Source organism: Porites lutea, chromosome 6 (genome assembly GCF_958299795.1).
Source record: "Porites lutea chromosome 6, jaPorLute2.1, whole genome shotgun sequence".
Lineage (NCBI taxonomy): Eukaryota > Metazoa > Cnidaria > Anthozoa > Scleractinia > Poritidae > Porites > Porites lutea.
In genome coordinates, this window is record NC_133206.1 from 25,021,940 (window position 1) to 25,046,174 (window position 24,235).

At 40.4% G+C, this 24,235-nt stretch overlaps 1 protein-coding gene across 1 annotated transcript in view; it reads right to left on the bottom strand.

Annotated features, from left to right (window-relative positions):
• LOC140940209 (DNA-dependent protein kinase catalytic subunit-like) overlaps nucleotides 1-24,235 on the bottom strand; it is a 296,315-nt gene that overhangs the window by 88,116 nt on the left and 183,964 nt on the right. Inside the window, exons 62-67 of the mRNA XM_073389127.1 lie at nucleotides 19,227-19,346; nucleotides 18,876-19,031; nucleotides 18,243-18,382; nucleotides 9,036-9,167; nucleotides 8,424-8,532; nucleotides 7,888-8,021 (exon numbers count right to left, since the gene is read on the bottom strand). Coding sequence (XP_073245228.1) covers nucleotides 7,888-8,021; nucleotides 8,424-8,532; nucleotides 9,036-9,167; nucleotides 18,243-18,382; nucleotides 18,876-19,031; nucleotides 19,227-19,346 — 791 coding nt within the window. The remainder of the gene's footprint in view (nucleotides 1-7,887; nucleotides 8,022-8,423; nucleotides 8,533-9,035; nucleotides 9,168-18,242; nucleotides 18,383-18,875; nucleotides 19,032-19,226; nucleotides 19,347-24,235) is intronic.

A 24,235-nucleotide genomic window follows, 5' to 3' on the forward strand; every position in this document is an offset into this window, starting at 1 on the left:
GAAATGTGCTAGAAAAACGCTTGGCACGCATGACTGGATTTGCAAAGTTGCGTGGTCTTCTGAGGTTATAATGACAATAGTTCTTGGGAGGGAAAAAATGATGCAACTTATGATCAGGATTAGATACAATAGAATCAAACAGTTTTTCACATTGATCTATGCGTCTGTCCCCTAAAGATGCCATGTTGAACACTGACAGGCTGTCATCGTAAGAAAGGCCTGGCGAAATAATTGATAGTGCAAGTGTTTGAATGCGTTCAATATTGAGAGTTAAGTGCATTTTAGTGGGTGATAACTTTGGAAAGTCCACTTCGAGAGCACATCGAGAATTGTACACGCGTATGAACTATCTTGCGTGTATTATGAATAGCTCATGGGGTTCACTCGCGATTATTTTTTAATAACTCACGGGACTCACTCGCGTTTATTATGAATGACTCACAGAACTCACTCACTCACTTCTAATTTCAATAAAGCGAACGTCTTCGTGAACGTGTTCGTAGTGCGTGATATTTATTCTAAGTTTCATGCTGAAACTCTTTTAAGTCCCAACACAGTCCCTACATAATTTTCGAACTCTTTTTTTAAGCCCCTACACAGTCCCTACATAAATAGGAACGTTCGAAAATCTATAAATAACAACAAGTTCTTTAATAGTTCATTTGCCTTTAGACACGAAAGACGTAACATCATGCCTTATAAATATAGAAAAGTATGTCCTATATGTGGTAAAGCGAATATTCTTAAACTCAGGGATCATTTACGGCAAGTCCATCAACTATCAGTGGAAGAACGTCAACCGTATTTAAGATCAGCGATGTATTGTAAAACAATGGCAACTGAATCTTTTTCCCAAAATCATTTAGAGATCTGTCCTTACCCTAACTTCCAACTAGAACATATGTTTAATAAGATTGTGGTAGGACCAACTAAAGGTGGGAAAACTCACTTTGTGAAGCAAATTCGAACTAAGAATTGTATACGGTACCCCAATCCGAGAAAAACCCCGTCAAATCTACTGGTTTTATAATCAGTAGCAGGACAGTTATAAAACTCTACCAAAACAGCTTGGAAAGGCCGAAATCAAGTTTATTCAAGGATTGCGTGAACTTACGGAAAACATGAGTGATGATTTACGTGAAATTTCTACAGATCACAATAACATATTTGTGTTTGACGACCTGATAGGGGAGGCCGTCGATAGTCCAATTATATCCCGGTTATTTACCCGAGGACGTCACCGGAATGCCAGTTTTATCTTACTGCTTCAAAATATGTTCGCTAAAGGAAAACTCCATACAGACATTGCTCGCAACACTCAGTATATTGTCATGTTTCGAAGCCCCAGTGATCGTAAGCAAGTGGATATCCTAGCAGATCCCATATTTGCAAAACATCGACCTAAATTCATAGATGTCTATGAGCAGGAAACTGAAAAGCCCTATGGATATTCAACCGGGAACCGCGAAAGAACAACAAGTGGTGTGTGACATTTTAGAAGGCTGTCATTCCTATCCTAATATTAATCAATCCAGTGTACAACTACCTAGAGAATAAACGTCTAAAACACAGCCCTCAAGAAAGCAAATAAATCAACCTACAAAAGAACTGTCTAGAAAGGATTCTATAAAGAGACCTCCAGTTGTACCTAGAAAGCCTCCTTTAAAGCGATCTAGAGTATCGCAAGAATGACAAGACTTTGAAGCTTATAGTTCTGAAGAAGACTCAGAACAGTATAAGTCTGGACAATATGAAAACTCTGAACAGTAGGAGTTGGAAGACTCTGAAGACTCTGAACAGTATAAGTCAGAAGACTCTGAAGACTCTGAACAGTATGTGTCAGAAGACTCTGAGATAGAACTAACCTTACATAGACGAGGCAAAGGAAGACCAGGCTTTTATTATTCATAATAGTTTATGTTTGAAAGACCTTAAAGTTACAAAGCGGGACATGTGGCTTCTACCAAGCGTAGGCCGCCCTTTTTCCTAAGTGATAGAAAACGTTCTCATTAGCTCTTACTTCTTCTCTTGGTACTTGGTTTCTCCAATGACCATGGGATCTTGTGCTATACCCGTACCCTAGAATATACAGCTTATCATCATAGGGGGACGGCGATTTTTTGTTCTGTTGTAACGTGAACATCTCATGCTTCTCACTTCTCAAGCTGACCATCTTGTGTTCACATTCTTGCTTGGTGAATAGACATCTCTTGTAATCCTCATGCTTAATTTCCTTTGCTAGGACTGGTCTCTTGACTCATTTTGCTGTCTTCTTTTCTTTTCCTTCTTCAGTCACCATAGAATACATTTTTGCACGAAGACCAACAAACTCCAAACGCTTCCCAGCGTTCTCATCTTTAAACTTTCCAATCTTTTTCTTGTTGGCTTCACTGAAAAGAAAATGCTCTGGAGGGTATTCAGAGGTGTGGAAAAGATCTTGGTCCTCTTGCATGTCTTTATAAACATCCGTCTGGATTTGGTACATTAGGCCGTCAGTATCTGTGAACAGTAACTTAACCTTCTCTGCTCCGTACTTGCGGAGATGATTGTAGTGAAAGTTGTACATCCACAATTTAGAGAGGTCTAACACACTAAACCCTGTGTAAATAGACTTCTCAAGGATTTTAGTAGAACGCTTCATGTCCATCCCCACGAAGTAGTCTTTCTTCTCCTCATCAGATACGAACACCACACTCCTCTTGTAGGTTACTTTAGCTACATTCTTCTTGAACACGGATGGTTCCGATACAAGTTTAAAGTTGACCCTCTTCCTCACATCTTCCATTGTTTTTTCGAGGACGGAGTTATTCATCAATTTAAAAAAAATCCTTCTCAAACTTAGTAATCGCTTGAGCCCTCAGTCAGGTCAACTCTAAATGGGGCTTCAGCCAGGCCTGCTGTTTGAACTTGAGGATACGATGAATCTTTGCAAGTTTCATCCCTAAGGAAAGATATAATTGCAGATTTCTGTAATACAAAATGTCTCCTCCCTTAGGCCACAGATTAGGGACTAACTTGTCCACTTTGCTGGGTTTGTACTCTAAATCCGTGGTTAACTGCTGGCAGTTAGGAGATAACATCTCTGGAGTGATTTCTATCTTCTCTGGGGCAACGGGGTAATCGTTATGAAGGTCATGGAGCTCTTCTGGGTATTTCAGGTCAACCTCTAGAATGTAGCCAATCTCTGCATCGTCAGCAATCTCATTCATGTCAAAGCCTTCAAACTCTGTTTTCCACTCATAATCTCCGATAGGGAGCGGTTGAGACATAGCCCATCCATGCAAGTTGTTTGCATCATAGTAGATATTGACGATGCTAGGCTGTTCAGGATCGTAGTCCTTCAGGTACTTGTTGTTAGCTCTGGCGTAGCGGTAAGTGATCGTAGAAATACCACCTCGCGTTCCCCGCTCAAGGAACATATGCATCTCCTTGTCTGTTAGAGTGCGCAATTTCACACCGGTTTCTTAAGAGAAGCATCCCATACCAATCCTGGTACTGTGTGTTAGTGAGCGGGATCTAAATCATAGTTTTTCAAGCAAACTTGACGGAACTGCTCAAAGATATCAGCTAGCAGGAAAATGTCTTAGTACAGGTAAAGGTCATGGTAATCCCCCATCGATTGACACCCAGTCGTGTTCCAAACTGTCTGAGAAAACTCGTACTTTTCTTTGGAAATGTCATCATTAGTGAGATCACTAAGAAAGGCATCTTTGGATGGAAGACTTGGTTCTTCAAATTTACTGAAACTGTTCATGTAGGAGTAAGGATACACTCCTTTTTGGTAGAGTAAATCCATGTCTTCAGGGTTGGTAAAGGTCCAGACTTGGGGGAAATGCTGCTGGAGGTGAGGGAATTCTGTCAAGTTACTAGGGAGTTTAAGCAAAGCGCTACGGTGACCTCTACTACGGCGGCCCGAAGTAAAAAAGCCCCAAAATGAAGCAGTGCGCATGCATGGAAATGACCTTTCGCCGTAGCGCCAAATCCTACGACGTGAAGAGCTGTCTTCTGGCGTAGTCGCTACTACGTGAGTATAAAAGTCGACTCTTCTCCTATTTTTTATGATCACTGGTTTTAAAAGCTATCATAGATTGTTTTTCACTTTATCAAGAAAGTATTCGAGGCTTCTGGTTTTCCAGTGAATACGTTTTCCTTGCGTTTTTTCAGTTTGAGATTTCGATCCTTAAGCGAGCGTGCCATGAGTTCTTCCGCGCCATGGCCGCAGAAAATCCGCCAGTACAAACAAACGCTAGACGAAAACCATAAGCACGACTGTTAGCAATAAAGCTAAATGTCATTGAAGGTTGTTTAAACAAGAATAGAATAGAATATCTAAAACGCTGAATTTGTTGATTTGTTGTTAAATGCGGTACACAAGAAGAAACATCACTAGCAGCTTACTCCGATCTTCATCTGTAGTTTTCTGTTTTGAGTACAAATCGTCCTCTGGTGATGTTTACTATCAATATTCTTCTTGGCAAATGAAATTTTTACATTGGCTGTTTTCTTACTTGACCACCATTGAATTCTGTTGTTGATAAATTATAGCAAAAGCAAGTGAGCAAGAACCGAGCTTGAAATTTGGCGAGCTACGAGACGAACTCTCCCCAGGACACCGCATCCACGACCGCCATAGTAGAGGTTGCCGTAGCGATTTGCTTAAACTCTCTACTGGCTAAGGTATCTAGACTTGAACCTGGGCCAAAGAATTGGATTGAATCCAGGAACCTCAGGTTCCCCAGTTGAAAGGATACATACCACTCCATGTTGTTTGGTAGGACCCGAATGTTCTTACATCGGTTCTCTGCCTTGTTCTTCTTGTTGAGTTTCTTCCCAGAGTGGCGATGTATCCCACGCATGATGAGATGTCCATCATAACCACGTAGATTATGAAAAAAGACTGGTATATGTTTGACTTGTTTCTTGTTTATGTTACAACTAGCGTGGGCAGCCCCCCTGTACTCTCCAGTGGCGTGATTATGATCGCGTGCTTTACGAACCCTTAATTTCTTTAATTTCTTTAATTTCTGGCTCTTCTGGAGTACCATCAGCTGGTTCCATTTCATAGGATGCGGCTATGAAGGGTTGCTCACACATATAGCAATGTGTAGCTGCTTGAAACTCTGCTTCCTCGTCTTTGGTTGAGTCTACTGGTTTAATTTCAGCTAGAAATGGTTTCAGTTCCTCTTCTAATGCTTGAATGCTTGTAATTAGCTCATCCACCACTCGTTCGCCGACTTCTTCTACAGACATGTCTGGGGTTGGTGTGGGGCGGTACAGCTTTGTGCGTGACTCGACATCTGGATGATCAGAAATCAGAACCCAAGCAAAACCGCCGGCAGGGGGTGTGCTTTTGTACTTTCTTAGTTTTGCCATCTTCTTCAGTGCCTTCTTCTTCTTTGAGTATACACTCAAAATCTCCATAGAGACGGAATAAGGTTGGTTCAGTTTTAGCCCAACTGGTGAACTTGATTTCTTGGTCCACTGTTTTAGTCACTTGTGCAGGGAAATGACGGCACATTTCTTGGTGTTTCTCCAGTAAATCTGGGCGGGTAAATCCATGGAAACATCTTTCACAGAAATACGTCTGCCCATTGTGTTTGTTTACTCTTGAAAGAAGAGGGTTAAAGTTCTTAACCCAGGCATAATCCTTTCTTCCAGTGCAGCAAAGTAACATGATTTTGCAATTTCTTATCAGGAACTCTCATACTCATCAGAGTGGACTCTTGGACGGTATTTTTCTTTCCCTTCATGCCCTATTTTTTTTTTTCCTCTTTATCATTCGTGATACCAATGACAGTGATACTAATGCCAGGATTCTGTTTCTCAAACTTGGACATCTGATGAATTGGGACAGGAAATTCAATTCCGTCAAAGTTTAAGTCCTCCTTGTAGTCTTGATAGTTGGTAAGACCTTCGGCATGGTTTGAAGCGGGATGTAAGGCAGCTAAAATGCACCACTTGAAACACTCCAAATCTTCATTCTTGATGTTTACCACTGCTTTAGTATGAAGAATGTCTTTGGGTAGTTCAATGTAGGAGCTTCCCTGTAATGGCTCATAGGTATCCATTTCCAGAATGAGAGCGTGGTTCTGATGGAGAGTCCAACAGGATCTGGCCTGCACAAAAATAGACATTCGTTCTTGAAATACTTCCATAGATGCATCAATTTGTTCTTGAAGCTGTTCTGGATACGTACTGGTGATGGGGTGTTCCAATCGGAAATGGGGTGAATACAGCATTGGTTTGCTTCGGTATTTATCTGGCATAGACATATCACAATGATAGACAAGGCTCCACTTGATGGCTTTCTTTTCTTTTAGGGCGTCCTTCAAACGTGCTTCTAATCTTGGCATACTTTCTTTAAAAAAGACTTTTTGGTTTACTTTCTGGGCTTTTGTTTTCAGGTAGAAGTAAGCATTCACTCTGTTCCCCTCCAACATAGAATCTTCCCTGTCCGGCTCAGGGATGCCTTTTTCGTCTATTTTCTTAGCAAAATCTTGTCTGGTTCGTTTGACCTCTCTTGTTTCTTGATTTAAAGTTCTTTTTACACCACTCCCCAGCTGAGATAGGTGGAAATGCTGCTGGTGATGTTCCAATGGAGATTTTCATTGCAGTAAAAGTCTGCAATTAAGTTGGTTTGAACTTTCTATTTATATGTAGGGACTGTGTAGGGGCTTAAAAAAGAGTTCGAAAATTATGTAGGGACTGTGTGGGACTTAAAAGAGTTTCAGCATGAAACTTGGAATAAATATCACACACTATGAACACGTTCACGCTTTATTAAAATTACAAGTGAGCGAGTGAGTTCTGTGAGTCATTCATAATAAACACGAGTGAGACCCGTGAGTTATTAAAAAATAATCACAAGTGAACATAGTTTATACGCGTGACCAATTTTCGATGTGCTCTCGAAGTGGACTTTCCAAAATAATCACCCACTAAAATGCACTTGACTCTCAAAGAAGAAATATATGAGCGGGTCTGTCTATATCTGCTGCAAAAATTTAGTATCTTGCTGTTAAATCATGTTTGGGAATTGGGAGCCCTAAAGCAAACAACACAGAGACTTAAAGGGTGTTTACATGAAAACACTCGCACTGGCGCGAGTTTCGTACCAGGATGACTTTTTGATCTCGTTTCACGTTTACATGATGACAGGGTCATTTCATATGTCGTTATGTGAAGGTACACCTCATGTTAATAAAATACATCTGTGATTCAAAATCGCAAACATTACGCATGCGCTACCCATTCCAGTCTACCGGCAGATGTGTGGTCGTTTCGCATTTACATGATATCTTTCCGAGATTTCGTACCAGAGTGACATTCTCGCCCCGGTACAACAACTGAAGTGAACTCACCCCAGGGGGGCCTGGCTACGGCATGGCATTTGGTGGTGGTATCAGGTAAACAAATGTAGAACCAGGAGAGGGAACCGGAGTGAACTCGCTCCAGTGCGAAAGTCACCCCGGTGTCATGTCAACACCCCCTTACGTTGGGGAGAAACTAGAGCAACGCCCGATTGAAAGGAGTGTTTAAAATACTTGGTTGAATGCACCACTAGACTAGAACTGGCTCTAACCCTAAAGATACGCAAAAGATTAACCATTAAGTGTATGCAACTCCAGATCTACTACTGCGCTCACTCGTGAAATATTTTCAACACTTGAAAAGAAATTTCGCACCTCCGTTAGGCCATGTAATATCCTCTATGTAATCGCTTATTAGCATTAATGTCAGCACATATGAAGTTTGACATTTGACCTGAGCTTTTCCTTGTTAACTACAATTTTTTTAACTAAAAAAATTTAACCGTTAAAGGAACAACTTAGAGAATGAGTTATGGCACCCAGAATGATTGAAAAATAAATTTGAAGACTTAGGTACCTGTCAACAATAGGAGGATAATTGAGTTGCAACCTGTGTATACAGGTGATGAACTTGTCAGCCTCTGGGTTTGATGTGTTTATTAAAGACAAAAGCTTCTCACTGACCATATCATGTAAGGCACCATCAAATACCTACGGAAAAGGTGTGCAATACGAAAAATTAATAATAATATAATAAGCCTTTTTCACTTTAAAGCCTACAGATATAAGTCTAAAGATGACACATATCTAGCGTTATCCTTACGTTCTTACCATTACCTTCAGCAAATTGCAACCTCTCCATTCTAAGATATCACGTCAAACCACGCCTTTAGTGAAACATAAAGTTTGAAAGCTGCCCTAGCACATGAATGCTGTGGTTCATTTTCAGTTACGTCATCAAGTGCAGATCTGGAATATGGCCCCAACATAGTTGACAGTTTTTTAGCACCACCACAAGGGCTAAGAAGTACTTTCTTAGATCTGCCTTTAAGGTAGTTTGGTTGAAGTAGTTGATATCTTCATACACAACCTTATTACAGTATCATGTCTCACCTTCTGCACCTCGGCCAAATTCTTCAATAGAAGTCCAATTACTTCAGCTGCAGCAGCATGGACATCTTTGTATTTAAATGCTAGATTATTTACGAGACATCTGTAGAATCTGCGAATTATTAATTTACCTGGTTAGTTCCCAGTGGTCAGTGGCAGTTTGAAGGTGAAACAGCGAGCCACTGCACCTAAAGTACATCTACCCAAGCAACTATGTCAATTATTCCGGTTACTGCGGAATGTTACCAATGAACTTCAGAGGTCCGTCGCATATATAGAGCACTTCATGGAAAGTACACCTGTACGGTATTTACGAAACAGATGTTGACGTATCAGAAATCCAGCGAGTGAGCTCTGTGACCGAGTAAGATTTCTGATAAATAAAATCAACGATTTTGAGTACGCTTACGGACGATTGTTCTAGTATACGCATCACTGGTTGTTTTTGTTGTTCACATAGGCAGGTAGGTTTCCTAGGTTAGTGAAGACAATTCACAGCACATATGATGCCCAAGGTCTCACGCAATCCTGAACCTAAAACACTTTGACACCTTAAATTTCCTACTTGGGTAAGCATTATTAAATAAACCAAAGGACTGATATTTTGTTGTTTACCTGTCTTCATCCACTGTGGAATCACTAGCGATTGGTGAAAGACCATTAGCAGCAATGGTTCCAAGCATTTGAATACCAGCAGCATTATCCTTCTTACTAGGGTCGGGGTTGGAAAATGCATCCAATATAACCCTTGAAAAATAGGACCAAAAAAACCGATAAAACCGATATTTATCTTAAAAATCAGAGCACATTTTGAACCAAACTGCCACGTCATGTAAGATAGAAATACCATGTTGACTACGATGTACATCAAATACTTCATTCAAAAACAATAAACAAATAAAAAATAATAAATGATCTACATCTACGTTACTGCAGAATACACGGATAATATCTGAGGCAATTAACTTACGTTATTTAAAGTTTAAAAGGACAGACGCTTCAAAGTAATTTAATTGCTACTCACGGACTATCAATCTCCGACCTGAGTGAATAAGACTATTCTCTTTTTTTAAAAATGCTTTCGAATAGACCGACAGCAAATGTTTTACCGTATACACGAAAGCGAGGCCTTTCTGAGGTAACAGTTGCTAAGGGTCACTCTCCCTTTCCTTTAGCCTAAGGAACCTCGTTTTCTCGAAACCTTTTTTTTTTCTCCAAGACAATTCTCGACAGCTATGCAAATTTCTTTGAACAAAGGAAATTTCTGTACACTAACATGGCCGCCGTCTCATTGTTTTGTACACAAGGATAGAAAGAACTAAATGCTACCTCGGGTCTAAAGCCTTTGATTAATAGGCGTAAGCTTCCAATCGTTTTGTTAATAAGAAAACGCTTCGACAGTTCCGTTCCACCCTATTTAAATAATTATTTTAATTGAAATGCGTCCGTACTCTCCGTAATAACTTAAGACGCTGTAATGATATTCATATCCCAAAAGTGAACCTAGAGGTCGCAAAAAGATCATTTAATATTACAGGTGCAACGGAATTGAACAGCCTTTCTACTTTTAATATATAGATTTAGCCAGGGCTAAAAGCGAAGCTCCCATTAATTAATAAATTTATCAGTTAAATCAAACAATAAACATGTTGTGAACAAGGGAAGACGTTTGCCTGGAGAATATTAGGCTTTAATCACCAAATCTCTTACTAACACAAACATGGCGGCAAACTGCAACCACGAGGATTGCAGGCTCATACAATAAAGTCGTATTACACTACATATACAATACAATGAATTATAATGTAACACGATACGTCACACAACTCTTGCAGTGTTCAAGTGTTTCTAGTTTCTAGCTTTAGTTCGCAATGTCACACCACATTCACCCTGTCCACCCTCATGCACCAAAGGGTCCATCTTACATGTGCGCACCTGGCGTTTAATGTACACTTGCCTAGGTGTAGCTAGCCAGGTGGGAATGGAGGCGCCAGCAGGTGAACGGCATGAGAAACCAAACAATCGCTCATATGGAGTTTCATTGGTGGCAGTACACAAAAGAGAACGGACAGAGTGTAGCACATCAGGGGGGACATCTTGCCAGTTCTTGAGTGGTAGGTTCTTGGATTTCAAACTCATAGTAACTCCTTTTCATATCTCGCCATTGCATCTCTCTGCTTGACGGTCTCCTTCTGGGTTGTAACTGGTAGTTCAACTTGAAGCCACTCCTTTCGAAGACAGGAATTCGCGTAACTCTCTGCTCATAAATGAAGCTCCGCGGTCTGAATGGACATATGCTGGCATTCTAACAAGTGAGAACAGCGATGTAAGGCACTTAACGACTGTGTTCGTAGACACATCAGGACATGGGAAAACAAATGGGAACCTGGAGTACTCATGAAGAACCATAAGGAAGTACTTGTTTCCGTTATTCGTCGGAAGGGGGCCTTTGAAGTCGATGTTGATCCTCTCGTATGGCTGAGTGGCTTTGATAAGGGGAACCTTCTCTGGGCGATGGAACTGAGGTATGCATTCACAACAAACAGGGCACCTGCTTGTCATTTTCTTAATCTCATTGAGGGAATAAGGTAAGTTCTTGGTTCTCACGGAGTGGTTTAGTCTGGTGACGCCTGGATGGCAGAGAGCCTCGTGAAGCTTGAAGAGGGAATCTTCAGTGGCCATGGCGCACGTAGCCCTGGACAGTGTCAGCTGGGACGTTATCTCTACCAGGGCGATAGACAATATCAAAAATGAAGCAGGAGAGTTCCAGTCTCCAATGCAAGAATTTCTCGTTCTTTATCTTCAATCTGTGATGCTTGTCGAACATGTAGGACACTGATTTCTGGTCAGTTTTCAGGATGAAGTGTCTTCCAGTAAGGAAGTGTCTCCAATGCCTCACCGCTTCTATTATGGCCTCGGCTTACTTCTCTATGGATGCATGCTTCAGTTCACTGCCTTGAAGAGTTCGTGAGAAGAAGGCAGCTAGTGCTACCTTGGACCCATCGGTTTCCACCTCAAAGGGAATGGTCTCAACGGTGACAACAGCGTCTTCTATCATCTTCTTGAGACTCTCAAATGCTTCAGCAGCTTGCGGGGGCAGAGGGAATGTCTTGCAAGAGGCAATTGGCTTGATTCGATCTCACAAACTTGGGATCCATTGTGAATAATAGGAGAATAATCCGAGACACCTGGTCATGGACCTTCAGTTGTGTTGAATGGGGAGTTTGCGAAGGGGTCGTAGACGATCAGGATCTGGTCGTATGGTACCCTCCTAGATGATGTATCCAAGGATGGGGAGACAACGGGTTGAGAAAATACACTTTTCAGTGTTATAACAGAGGTTCTTGCATATTGCAGCTTCAAGAAACTGTTTAAAGTTAGCGTCATGATCCTCTTGGTCCTTGCCGCAAATAGTAATGTTGTCAAGGTAGGGGAACCTCGCCTCAAGACAACTCTCATCTACAAACTTCATCATCTCTCTCGGAAAATAGGCTATTGGTGACCCTGAAGGGCAGGCGGGTGAACTGATAGAGATTGCCTCGAGTTTCAAAGGCTGTGTAAGGCTTGTCTTCTTCCTTAAGTGGCGCTTGATGATATGCACTTCGAAGATGAATGGTGCTAAAGACTGTAGTGGGCGACCTTGTTGACCATGTCGCTTTTTCTGGGCAATGGGAAAGCATCTCTAGAGGTGTGAATCGGTTAATTGTTAGCGAGTAGTCGATCACTAGCCTCTTCTTGTGATTTTCATCCTTAGTCGCAACGACCTGTGCACGCCATGGTGAAAGGCTTGCTTCTATAATGCCTTCTTTGAGTAATCTTTTCACTTCCTTATCAACAAAGGTGGAATCCTCTTGATAGTATGTTCGAGACTTCGAGGCAATTGGATGGCAGTCTGCAGTCAGATTCACAAACGGCTCAAGTGGATCTATATTCAGTTTCCTAAAACCACAGATGGCCAAAGGTGCTTCAGAGCCCCCGTAATGAAAAGTGACACTCGCATGCTGGGATTGGAAATCAAGACCAAGGATTAGGTCAGCACAAAGTCCGGGCAAGACGGACAGTTTGTAGCCTGCATATTTGCGTCCTTGGTCGGAGAGATTAACGGCACAGGTACCAGTGATACTAATTGTACTAGATACTGAGGTAGCCATGGATACTGTACCAGATGAAGGATGAACGGTAAGAGCTATACTTTCTCCACCAACCTTGGATGAATAAAGCTTTCAGTGCTACCACTATCAAAGAGGGCTTTGACTTCCAATCCTTTGATAGTAACAGTTCCCAAAGACTTTGAAAGGGATTCAGGGCATCCACTGTGGCAAGTGTGGGAGACCAGGCTGCAGCTGAAACTTTGTTCTTGCTGATTTTCCTTCCACGGCAAACTTTTGCAAAATGGCCCTTTTTCTGACATTTAAAGCAAACTGCATCACTTACTGTTTCCACAGAAGAAACAAGTAGAGGCACCTGATGCTACTGCAGCTAGCGTGCCGGGATCTATCTGCTCCTGATCCTCAGTAGTGGCGAGTGGAACTGCTGCATTGACAGATGAAGGAAGACTAGAGTAGGATTCGGAATTACGCATCGCCAACTCCAGAGAACGAGCTTGATCAAACACTGTCTTCAAATCTACCGTATTATTCTCCAATAACCTCTGGCGGATCGAAGGTGACCGTAACCCAGTAATAAAAGCATTCTGGATGCTTTCTTCACGATATTTAGAAGCAGAGACACTTTGGAAGTTGCCATCCTTGCTAAGTGTTTTCAGAGATTGAAGGAATTCATCCAGCATTTCGTGAGGTTGTTGACACGTCGTCGCAAGTATATGGCGGGCAAAGATTTCATTTCAAGGTTTCACAAAAAGTGCTGGTAATATTCCCACGGCTGCTCCATAGTCGGTGCACTCCTCGATGTGTTGAAAGATTGAGGGGGACATGAAGTTCGCCAATACCGAGAGCTTATCGAGGTTTGTTTGTGGTAGGACAGCCAAAAAGTTATCGAATATTCGTTTCCAATGAAGCCATTCTTTCGAAGCTTCGCCACTGTTAGGGTCCGTCTCCAGGCGTTCCCGCGGAGTACTTTGTCCATTGAGATTGGTGATTAAATTGTTGTGAACAAGGGAAGATGTTTGCCTGGAGAATATTAGGCTTTAATCACCAAATCTCTTACTAACACAAACATGGCGGCAAACTGCAACCAAGAGGATTGCAGGCTCATACAATAAAGTCAATTACACTACATATACAACGAATTATAATGTAACGCGATACGTCACACAGCTCTCGCAGTGTTCAAGTGTTTCTAGTTTCTAGGTTTAGTTTGCAATGTCATTTACACCACACGTAATCCACAAATCAGTTAACTTCATGTGACCTTCGAGGGAAAGGTTAAGTCATTTTAGTCAAAACTAACTTGCAAAAAGCCCAAGAATGAAACCAATCTTACATCGAGTTTATAGTCTGATATGTACACCGAAATAATAGCAATCAGAGAGTAAATTAAAGTGAAACTTTATTTACACAGGGTAGCCCATTCAGCTCTAAGGCTGGTCTCCATAGGGGCCCTGTATCTTAAAAAATTAATTTACATGAAGAATTTTCATGAACTATTATACATTTAAAAGCCAAATAAAAAGACAATAAAAGAATTTAAGAACTACATTAAAAAAGCCTAAAAATACAGTGCAAAATCACATTTAAGGCCTAAAATATAACAATAAAGCCTAAAATATAATGATCACAGTCAACTAGAATGGCTCTTGATCACAGTAGATCACGCCTGGAAAACAAATTCTTTGCAAACAAAATAACCCAGTCGCCTGCCTACACCACATTTATTTTATAGGGTTAATTGGACAGCACCGAAACTTAGTTTTATGCTATAAAGGCCGGTTATGACACAATAGTCCTCAGTGGCGGCCAATTTACACGTTGTAAATCATGTTGCATTCCTTTGTCTAAAAGGGAGGCCAAAATAAATAATCAGGCGGAATTTTTGGTGTGCGACAAGTTTATTTTACAAAATCTTGCCAACGCTGGTGGCGTGTAAGCCGGCCTTTTATACTTTTTATACATCACATCTGAGGTAAAAAGTACTATGAGGCGCTGTCTTTTTTTTATCATACAGACCTCGGAAAGAATGCAGTTTTTCACAATTTTGCAAAACAAATTGCACTAATTCCCAATATTCGGGACAATGTAGCATGCGCTTCCTTTACACTACAATTTACAGAATTGACCACATTATAAAACCTTTTCATGAAGAGAATTCCATAATGTTGGGACTGTTCAGTCAGAAGAATCTGCTCCTATGTGGTGTGCAGCTAAGGGTAATAACGAGCGGCATTTTGAGTACTCCTGCAAGCAATGTTTATGTACGACTGAAAACAACCGGCACAGAAATTAAAATTGTAAGAGAGACTACTAACAATCAAAAATATATATAATTTGGTGAAAAATTTGCAGAGATAACAATTTCCATTCACGAAGACAAGCACTGAGATTAAAGTGTCTCTAAAAATCCTCAGTCATGTAAGCATAGGCATAAGCATATCATATAAGCATAAAAACATGCATATTAAAATGTTTCAATGTTTTTTAATAATGCCGCTTTCTCGGTGTTTACTATTTTTCAAGATGACCTAGGGGCAAGAAAATCGCTCAAAGCTTCCTTTTTACAGCCAAAATTACAGCTAAGTATTCTTCAGAACATTTTCTTTCTATTTGAGGTCAGAAAATGTATAAAGGCTTTTTTAAGTTCTGTAAGCTTACGTCAAACCTGATACTAGGTCACGTCACGGTCTCAAATCTTAGAAACCTGCATAAAATAGCCACGTGAACTACGCTCGACTTCATGAAACCTTCATGAAAGAAAAAAAACAAACTTCAAATACAATAATTACTCAAGCTTAGAAGTTGAGATGCAGCTTCTGGAAGCCATCAAGTTAGGCCGGAATCGCTTGAGACTTTTCAACACATCAAGCAAGGTGAAAAGGAAAACGATGCCACCTGAAATCGGATTTCCGATGACTTTGACAAGCAGCGCATTTCTCAACCAGAAACCCAATAAGCAAACCAACCATAAATAACAGAAGAATCTTGAAAGCAGCTGTATTTCATTTTGAACACCCAGTGGAAAAAAACATGACAAGATGACACAAGACTCTGTCAGTTTCAGCTATCAGTACACACGTTTCCAGACGCTACATAAATTTTATGCATGAACTCGCCTGTCAAATTTTGACCAATCAAAACATAATAATTGGAGGTAGAGTATGACCAACGAGTGATCGTGGTGAGAAAAGTCAAAAGCAACTGCGCTGGCTGATTTTTCGCGTAAGAGGTCAGTTTGAAATCCAGATTTTAAAAGTGCAGCTCATAAACACAACTTATTTCCTATTCATTTTAAAAAATTGAACTTGAGTCCGCGATCGTTTGAAAACTAATAACTTTTCAGCGCATAACTTCAAAAAATAGTCGACCTTGATGGGTCGATTCCTGCGCCCATGATACGGTCAGGTGATGCTTTCTCATTAAAAAGCCACAATATTTCGCTTACTGCGATGCCAGTGTTACGGGGTACGGTTCTGTTATTTCGCTTAATGAGGATTATGTATGTCACAAGCTTTGGGAGCCTTCAGAACCCCCAAGGAGCTCTAATTGGAGGAAGCGTGATCTGGAGTCTTTTGCGCCAGTTTTGGTGGGTTCGCTTGTCAAGTGGTCCACTGATAGCCAGGCGGCTACCAGAATCATAGAACTAGACAGCATGGAATTAGGTTTACACAGGCTTGCTGTGACAATTTCCCAGTTTTGTGCAGAGCATAGCACTCGCTTGGAGGTGGTTTCCGTGAACTGAAAGTGGGAAGATGGATTACATCAGTCACCTTGTTGACTTTGATGATTGGCAAATCACTCGCGATTTCTTTATTAGTTTAGAAGAGTTATGCGGCCCACATACCCTAGATTCTTTTCGCATTTCTCGAGCATGGGTGCGTCAGGGATTGATTTCTTTGCGCAAGATTTAGGCTCCAAGAATTGCTTAATGGTTCCTCCAGTGCCTCTTGTTGCTCGCGATGTCCACTATCTGAGCACACAGAAAGCGACACCTAATCTTATAGTTCCTTCATGGCCTTCATCCAGTTTCTCGCCTCTTTTGACAAGCAAATATCGGTCGTTCATTAAAGGATGCTTGACAAGTGATGGATCCCAAGCCCTCACCCTTAGAAGAAATTGAAATATATTTCTTGATTCTCCTCGTGGATTCGAATTTTTGTAGAGTTTGCCAGCTTCTTACCCCTCAAGTAGATTTTTGAGCTTTAAGTGTCGTTGCTCATCGGATTTGACACTAGTCAGGTCGTCTATATACAGCTATTTCGAGAAAGGTTGTTGGGAAAATGTGCACAAGACAATCCCAAAAGGTAATATGGGATATGATCAATACACTGTTCCTGACACAGTAGCTGTCGAACCTACTTTTGTTGCTCTTCTTTAGCACTCGCAAACATACATCCATAGCCTCTCCGGCCATACTTTCAAATTTTTTTGGACAACAGTGAACTCAAAACCACCCACAGTACCTTTCCGCACTGTCGCATGCTCTTTTTCTGACAACCGTTCTCAAAATAGCTGCATATTGTACACTGTGAGTATTGAAATCATAAGCACTGCTGCACAGTAACATGACAAAGGAGGTCCATTGCCGATAAATAGCGATACTAACATGATTGCTTATAGCCCAAACTTCTGAAATTTTGCAGTGAGGTCTCTAGAGGGGCTTTAGAGAGAAATGGATTGCAGCCTGTGCCAAAAAGTCGTCTTCAGAGCTGTTTTACACTGAAAATCCAGCTTATTATGCCTAGGGATTGATACATTCAAAGACGGTAAGGCCATTTCTTGACTGAAAGTCTAAAATATCTGAAATATTACTGTCTAAGAGAGACGAGTGACAAGTTCATCACAACTCAAGCAGTATTTCTCTGCGTGCCTCTACCCATGCTCAAGACTATGGTCAAGGTTATAATGTTACCATGCTTTGGCTTGAAAAATTAATACTGTTGTTCATAATATTATTTTGTTTTTCTTATATCTTATACCAGTTGTAGGGAAATATTAAGACTACTTCGAAGGACCATGACTAGCATAGTATGCGTTCTGGGGGTGCTACCCCTGTTATCAGTACTGACGTTTACAACGCCTTTTCTGAGAGGCTGTTAAAACTTCATGGGCGCTGGGAAACAGATGAAGACGTAATCAATCAAGTGTGACGAAATATTTAGGTATTAAGCGTAAATTTAAATATCTCCCCTGTTTTTCTTTTTCCATTTGAGTGTTAAGGTCCACACGTGATCCATTCATAACTCATTTTGCCTAGTTATGCGGTTATTTAAGCAGCAAATAAATTACGTTCGTTTTAGCCGATTAGAACGCAAGGCAGCTTAAACTAAACGGTGTCAAAACACCTATATATCACACCAAAAGAAAAGATCATTCAAATACATTTTGTCCACAGTTAGGTAATTCCTCGAGAGATCTCTGAGACAAACGCTTCTAAAACCAAACATAACACACTTTCGTGAAGCAGAGGGAAATGGAAAATGACCCTTAACAACCGTTGCTACTGAAAGGCCTCTCTTACGTGTTTACGTCACCATATTTGCAATTGGTTTATCCCACTACAATGTTAAACATACCCTTACACGGATTTTTTAGGATCACCTAATAACGTTTTATATACCCGCACTAGTGCGAGGCATCTAATAAAGGAACTTCAATCAACTCTGCAGCGAAAGCAATTGAAACAATAGTTAAGTCAAACGTCACAACCTACTTTGTGGGCACTTGGAAACTGCCTTTCCAGATTTCAACCAGGCTTTTTATAATCTCCAAATTATTTCTGAACAGAGAACGATTCCTGTGCTGAGTTCTGGACATCAAAAGTGCAAGAAGCTTCGAAGTAACATAATGATCCTTTGGGGTAACATAAGGCAAGTTAAACACTTGAATAAAATGACTTGACGGAGCTTAAGATAGAAAGTTAAGCTAAACTTGAGAATGAAAAGTATGATGTGAAACCTTTATTATCGGAGTATGAAACCAAAAGAAACCAGAACTTAAAACTAGTTGGCAATAGAACGATGTCTCAAAAGAGGACGACAAGCAACCTTACACGCAGAAAAGATTCCACCTTTATGCAATCATTAACGCAGGTTTTTCCCCGGCGCTGTTATTAAGCTGCTTGTGTTTTCTAGGCAATCAACGTAAAAAGATTCTTCTATAATTTACCATCACTTGAGCATGACTTTCTCCAACTCAATAACTGTTTAAGACGAAACGATGGAAAGGTCCTTTGAACCACAGTTAGATCACCAGACTATCGAGAGGAATTATCACATTCCCAAGTTGAAGGGAGTCAACAGTACGCTTAAAACAGGGTTTTGTCTCAGTAGTTTATTTATCTCACCTCAGGTATTGCAGTACTATTCCACGACAGCAAAGTGACAACTAAATCAACCACAAAGTAATTAATTCCTTCAGTGCCTGGTTGTTCAGCTTCTTCAATTCGCAGGATCAGCTCCATGAGAGGAGTAAGCCAGAACTTTGCATATGGTTCAAATAGCTTTGAAAGATGACAAAGGCAAAAACAAAATGAAAAAGCGTACTGAAAAATAATTATGAAATATGAGGAATATTTCCTTATAGGACATGACAATCAAAGCAAACTTAGCAAACTTAAAGGATCAATAGTCGGTTTTTCCTGTCAGTAAAGTAGACATAAGTAGCTCATTCTCGTATTAAACCAATGAAAAGTTACCTTGGACTGGTTGATAATAAGCTTTGCAATGTAAAGACAGATGTTGATATGAGTACTCGATGTCGTCAATTTCTTGTGCAATGGTGACATCCAAGTTGGCATCTCAACAGCGAGGCCTTCCTAAATTAAGCCAAAAGAAGTGTTAATTTTGTCCATTTTCTACTTTTGACTCCCCCATAATACACTCTGTTTACCATCTCCCCGAATTTTTCATAAAGTATTGCTAACAAAAGCACCTGGAAGGACTATATACTTCCAAGAGCCTTTAAAAATTCGCACTGCAAAATTTGGGAACTGTGTTAGGAGGGTTCCAAAATAGCCAATAACGTCCGTTGTCAAAATACTACATGATTTAATACACTTTCAGAATACCTAATCGAGGGAATACATGTGTGAGGTGACACTTGAGGTCATAAGCGTTACGCGTTTACTTCGGCTTAATTTACTTTACAAGAATACACTTTGTTTCATGAGTTTGCTTGAGCAAAAAAGTCTTCAAAATCACCATTGAAGGGAAAGGGAAAAATAAATGACATGAATTTACCAGCTTCACTAGCAATGGTGGTCTTTCTTATGGTCTTTCATAAATTGAAGACTGGCATTTGGTGTCTTTACCATGATCAAAGAGTATGTAAGAACACATTCCCCTGTCAAGGGATTATTTTTGAAATAGCTTACAGTTTAGACAATTTCTATCGGAACATCGTGTAGGCTTAATTTCTGCCGCCCTTTCGGGTCCAGGACTTGTTGCTCCCAGTTAAGAAGGGCGGATGCAATCCCCGATGGTGGTCATGTGGTATGTAAGAGCATGTTCCCCTGGCCAGGGAGTATTTTTGAAATAGCTTACAGTTTAGACAATTTTTTAATGGTACATCTTGTAGGCTCGATTTCTGCCGGCCTCTCGGGTCCGGGTCTTGTTCCTCCCAGCGGAGGCGCGTGGGCTCAACCCCCAAACAACGGCTGGGAATTGAGCCTAGTTTTTGGCCTGCTCAAATCGAGAAGGCAGCATAAACTGATTTTCCAAGAGCAGATTTTAAACATCAGATGTGAGGGTGTTGCTTGATATGGCATGCGATCGTGTTTTGAAATCCTTAATAATTTACAGTGAAAACGTTGGAGAAGCTGGTAATGGTGAGGGTATTTCATCAATTTAACCAACAGGATAATAATAATAATAATAATAATAATAATAATAATAATGTTTATTTCTTATATTGCGCAGTCTAGCATGCGATAAAGATATGATCGAGTGCGCATTACAACACTAAAATCTTAAAGTAATAAATGGCTAGTCCAAATAATGATAATAATAATAATAATTTACAATTTTCGGAAAACAATAAAAGTAAAATATGAGTTAATAAAAGAACTAATAAAAAGCTAATTTAAAAAGATGTGTCTTTAGTAAAACTTTAAAAATGTTCAATGATTGACATTGTCTAATTTCTAGAGGGAGTCGATTCCATACTTTGGGCGCAGCATTTTCAAACGCCCTATCCCCGAGTGTCTTTTTTGTTCTATAGGTATTGTCCATTAGGAGTATGCCCCGGTATGATCTCAACTGATACCGCGAGCTCTCTTTGATTTTTATCAAGTCTAAAAGATATTGTGGTGCGACGCCGTAGATACATTTGTGAACTAGCATTGCTATCTTGAATTCTATTCTGTGGGTAACCGGAAGCCAGTGCAGGTTGATCAGGGATGGTGTGATAGGATCATACCTAGATATAGTACATACCAGCCGAGCTGCCGCGTTCTGCAGGCGTTGCAGCTTACCAAGATGAACAGCGGGCGTACCATATAATAGACCGTTACAATAGTCTAATCGTGACATTATAATAGCCTGTACAATGGACTTCCTATTATCATATGATAAATACTTTCTAATATCTGGATTATCAATTATTTTTCAGTTTGCACTGATGGTTATTGACAGCTATCGTCTAAGAGATGACTTTCAAGTCCATTTCTGTTGTAAATTCACACCTAACTTCGCTACTGTAAGATAAATGGAAATGTCCGTAAATCAGTACGTAACGCTGCTGAGTTTATTGGGAAGACCAAAGCAACTTGGGCCTAGGCCAACCGCCGAACTATAAAAGAGACGAACCAAAGTCTAATTTGGGTTAACCTCAATTAGGTCAAGGTTGTCTGTTGCATCGGATGTCGAACTTACGGCGCGTCGAACCAATCAACTGGATCAGGCGAGTAATAACTTTTCTCCTGAAAGAGGCTAAATATACATTATAAATTTTAAGTTCATCAGTTTAGTTTGTCACACGTGAAGATCGACGTTTGTCCCGGAGAGGATCTTAACCTTAATTCACTAAGTTTGGTTCGTCTCATGAAAAGCTCGACATTTAGCGAAGGCCTAAGAGGTCATATAGAAGGCAAAAAAACACTTGTAATGGGAAAAGGATCCTATCGAAAAATTTCATACACAATTATATAAACGCTTCATAAGCTTAAACAGAAGAGCCCCGAATGTGGTATCTCTTTTTTGAACATCTGATTGGAGCAAAACTGCAGTCGTGAAACAATAAACAAGCAGACATACTATTAACAAAATAAAATAAAAATCTCACTGCATATATAATGCGCACATCTTGCAAACATGCCTGCATTCTTCTCAGTAATCCCAAGAGTTCTTAGCAGTTGGTCAATTACGACCCTTTGCGTCCTTCTAACTTAAATTTGGGCGTCACAGGGTGAAATATTCCAGTTTGACGGGATTGCCTGCTGGAGGCACTTTTCGACCTCTATTTGGCCATCGCCACCAGCAATACGTTTCTTCAGTTCAACCGTTCTTCAATCACGGCGAACTCAGCTTTGCGGTCTCTCCTGGACCACGAGCTAGTGGATGATCCGGTTGTGGAAGAAGCTGCACAGCCGGCTGTTCTGCCTGTTGTGCCTCCTGCTGACGCCGCTACGGTAGAGCATGAGGTGATTATTAAGGTCGTTTTTGTATTTCATATTTCTATGCTCTACTTCGCGTTGGTATTAGCTTTCGGTCGCCTGCCTGTTTTGTTTTTGTTTCTTTGGGTGTTTTTTCTGCACCTTGTTCGTTGCCCATTTTAGTTTGGTTTTTCCTGGTTGGTGTTAGCTGATTGTTTCTTACCCTCTCAGCTGCTTATGTGTTTGTCTTTCCACTAGGGCTGCCCTTGCACTCCGGTGTCCGTTAGTTTTGTTAAATTAATTCTGTTCCTTTGTGTCCACCGGTCGCGGGGTTTTGTTTTAGTTGGGTTCGCAATTTTTTGGTTCGTGTTCGCTATTTCTTTTTCGTCTTATTTGTGTTTGTTTATCTTTTTCCAAGTTTGGGCTTTTTCTCATGTTTGCCCCCGCGTTCTTTCTGGCACATCGCTATGGTCCTATTGTTCCATTGTTAATTGGTCTGTTTATGCTAGATTTGGTAATAACCTGTTTTCTATTCTGCTGAATATAGGCTGGTATGGAAAGAGTTGCAAGAACATAGGAATACAAAGAAAAGGAAAAAAAAGAAAAAGAAACAGTGGAAAGAGCCGCAAGAGCAACGGAATGAAAAAAAAACAAGACGCTATGGAGCATACACTTCGGCGTTGAGGTTGTGGAACTGATTAATTGTAAATGTGGAGGAATAGTAAGAAATGAAATATGCTAAGAGTAAGGTGTTAATTTGCGAAATTATGGGATTTGTCAGGATATTCTGAAAAGAGCAACATTCAAGAGGCCTACCTGCCAAAAACTAGCATTTCGGGGAAAATTGTCTCTGAGATATTAGCCCAGTTATGCTCTGATGACTCCATACGGATCCTTCTAAATTTGAGTTGGGTCTAAACGTTTAGACGTAAGTCAAATATGAGCGTACTGGCGGTGAATAACAATTTTAACAAACAAACAGTGAAAAAAGAATTCTCTATTTTTCTTAGTCACATCAGGCTTCAAAAACAGCATAGCAGTCTCATGTACTGTTTAAAAATATGTAAGGCATGGGTAAGGAGTCAATTACATTGAGCATGGAATTGGCTAAAACTCAATGTTACGAGTTCGAATGTTTTGAGCATAATTATTCACTGACTATCAGCAAGCAGTCGGATGTCGCATTAACCCAAGAAGGTTAATGCCAAAGGAACATAGTCTTTACAGAGCTTTAAAACACAGCATCCGCCAACGCAAACTTGACTTGCACTTAAGTAAAACTAAATAGCAATACCAATAATAACAAAATCTCATCTGAACTTCAGATATCTTACGGCTTCCCCCAACTTGTAAACACAGAACTTGAAAATCGACCTTTGTCACACTAGACTATAAACACAGCAGTCCAGCTCGTGGGAAAAAATTTAGTTCGTGGAAAGAACTCGCTAGGAACTTGTATACCGTTTGACATCATAAGGTTATAGAAAATACTAAACAGGCGAATAGTAGTAGCTTTTCGACATATTTTATGATTCCAGTAACTGATGCAAATCTGCTAACTCATGCTGAAATGTAAACATGCCCTCATTAATCATTCATGAACAATCCAAAAAGGTCGAGAATTTTTTAGAAAGTCACGCAACGCATGAAAGCAATTTAACTACGTAACACTCAACAAAGACAAAATGTCTTTGTGCAGCATTTTGTAACTTTCAATTCATCATAAAACAGTTCGAAAGGAGGGCTCACTCGTTAAATGTTTTTCAACACTCGAAGAGAAATTTCGTGTCTCTGTGACGCCACGTAATATCCTCTATTTATTCCTTGAGTAAATTAAAGACTAAACTCGAAGTGATCTCAAGATATCACGATGTAGTCCGCTCTCATTTTGTGAAATAGCCGAAACAAGTCGAAAAGTCACGAAGTTGCACGCCCAATTTTGTCCCGAAACTAGTGCATCATTTCATAACTATTTTTCATATCCCGAACTACCTTGGGTCGCAGCAGCGCAATTGGCTAATCCCTCAACTTAGAGTCTCTTCTGATCTGATGGGTCACACAGGTTAGTCGGTTCAAACCCCGCGAAAGCCAAAAGAATAATTCTTTCTTCCTCC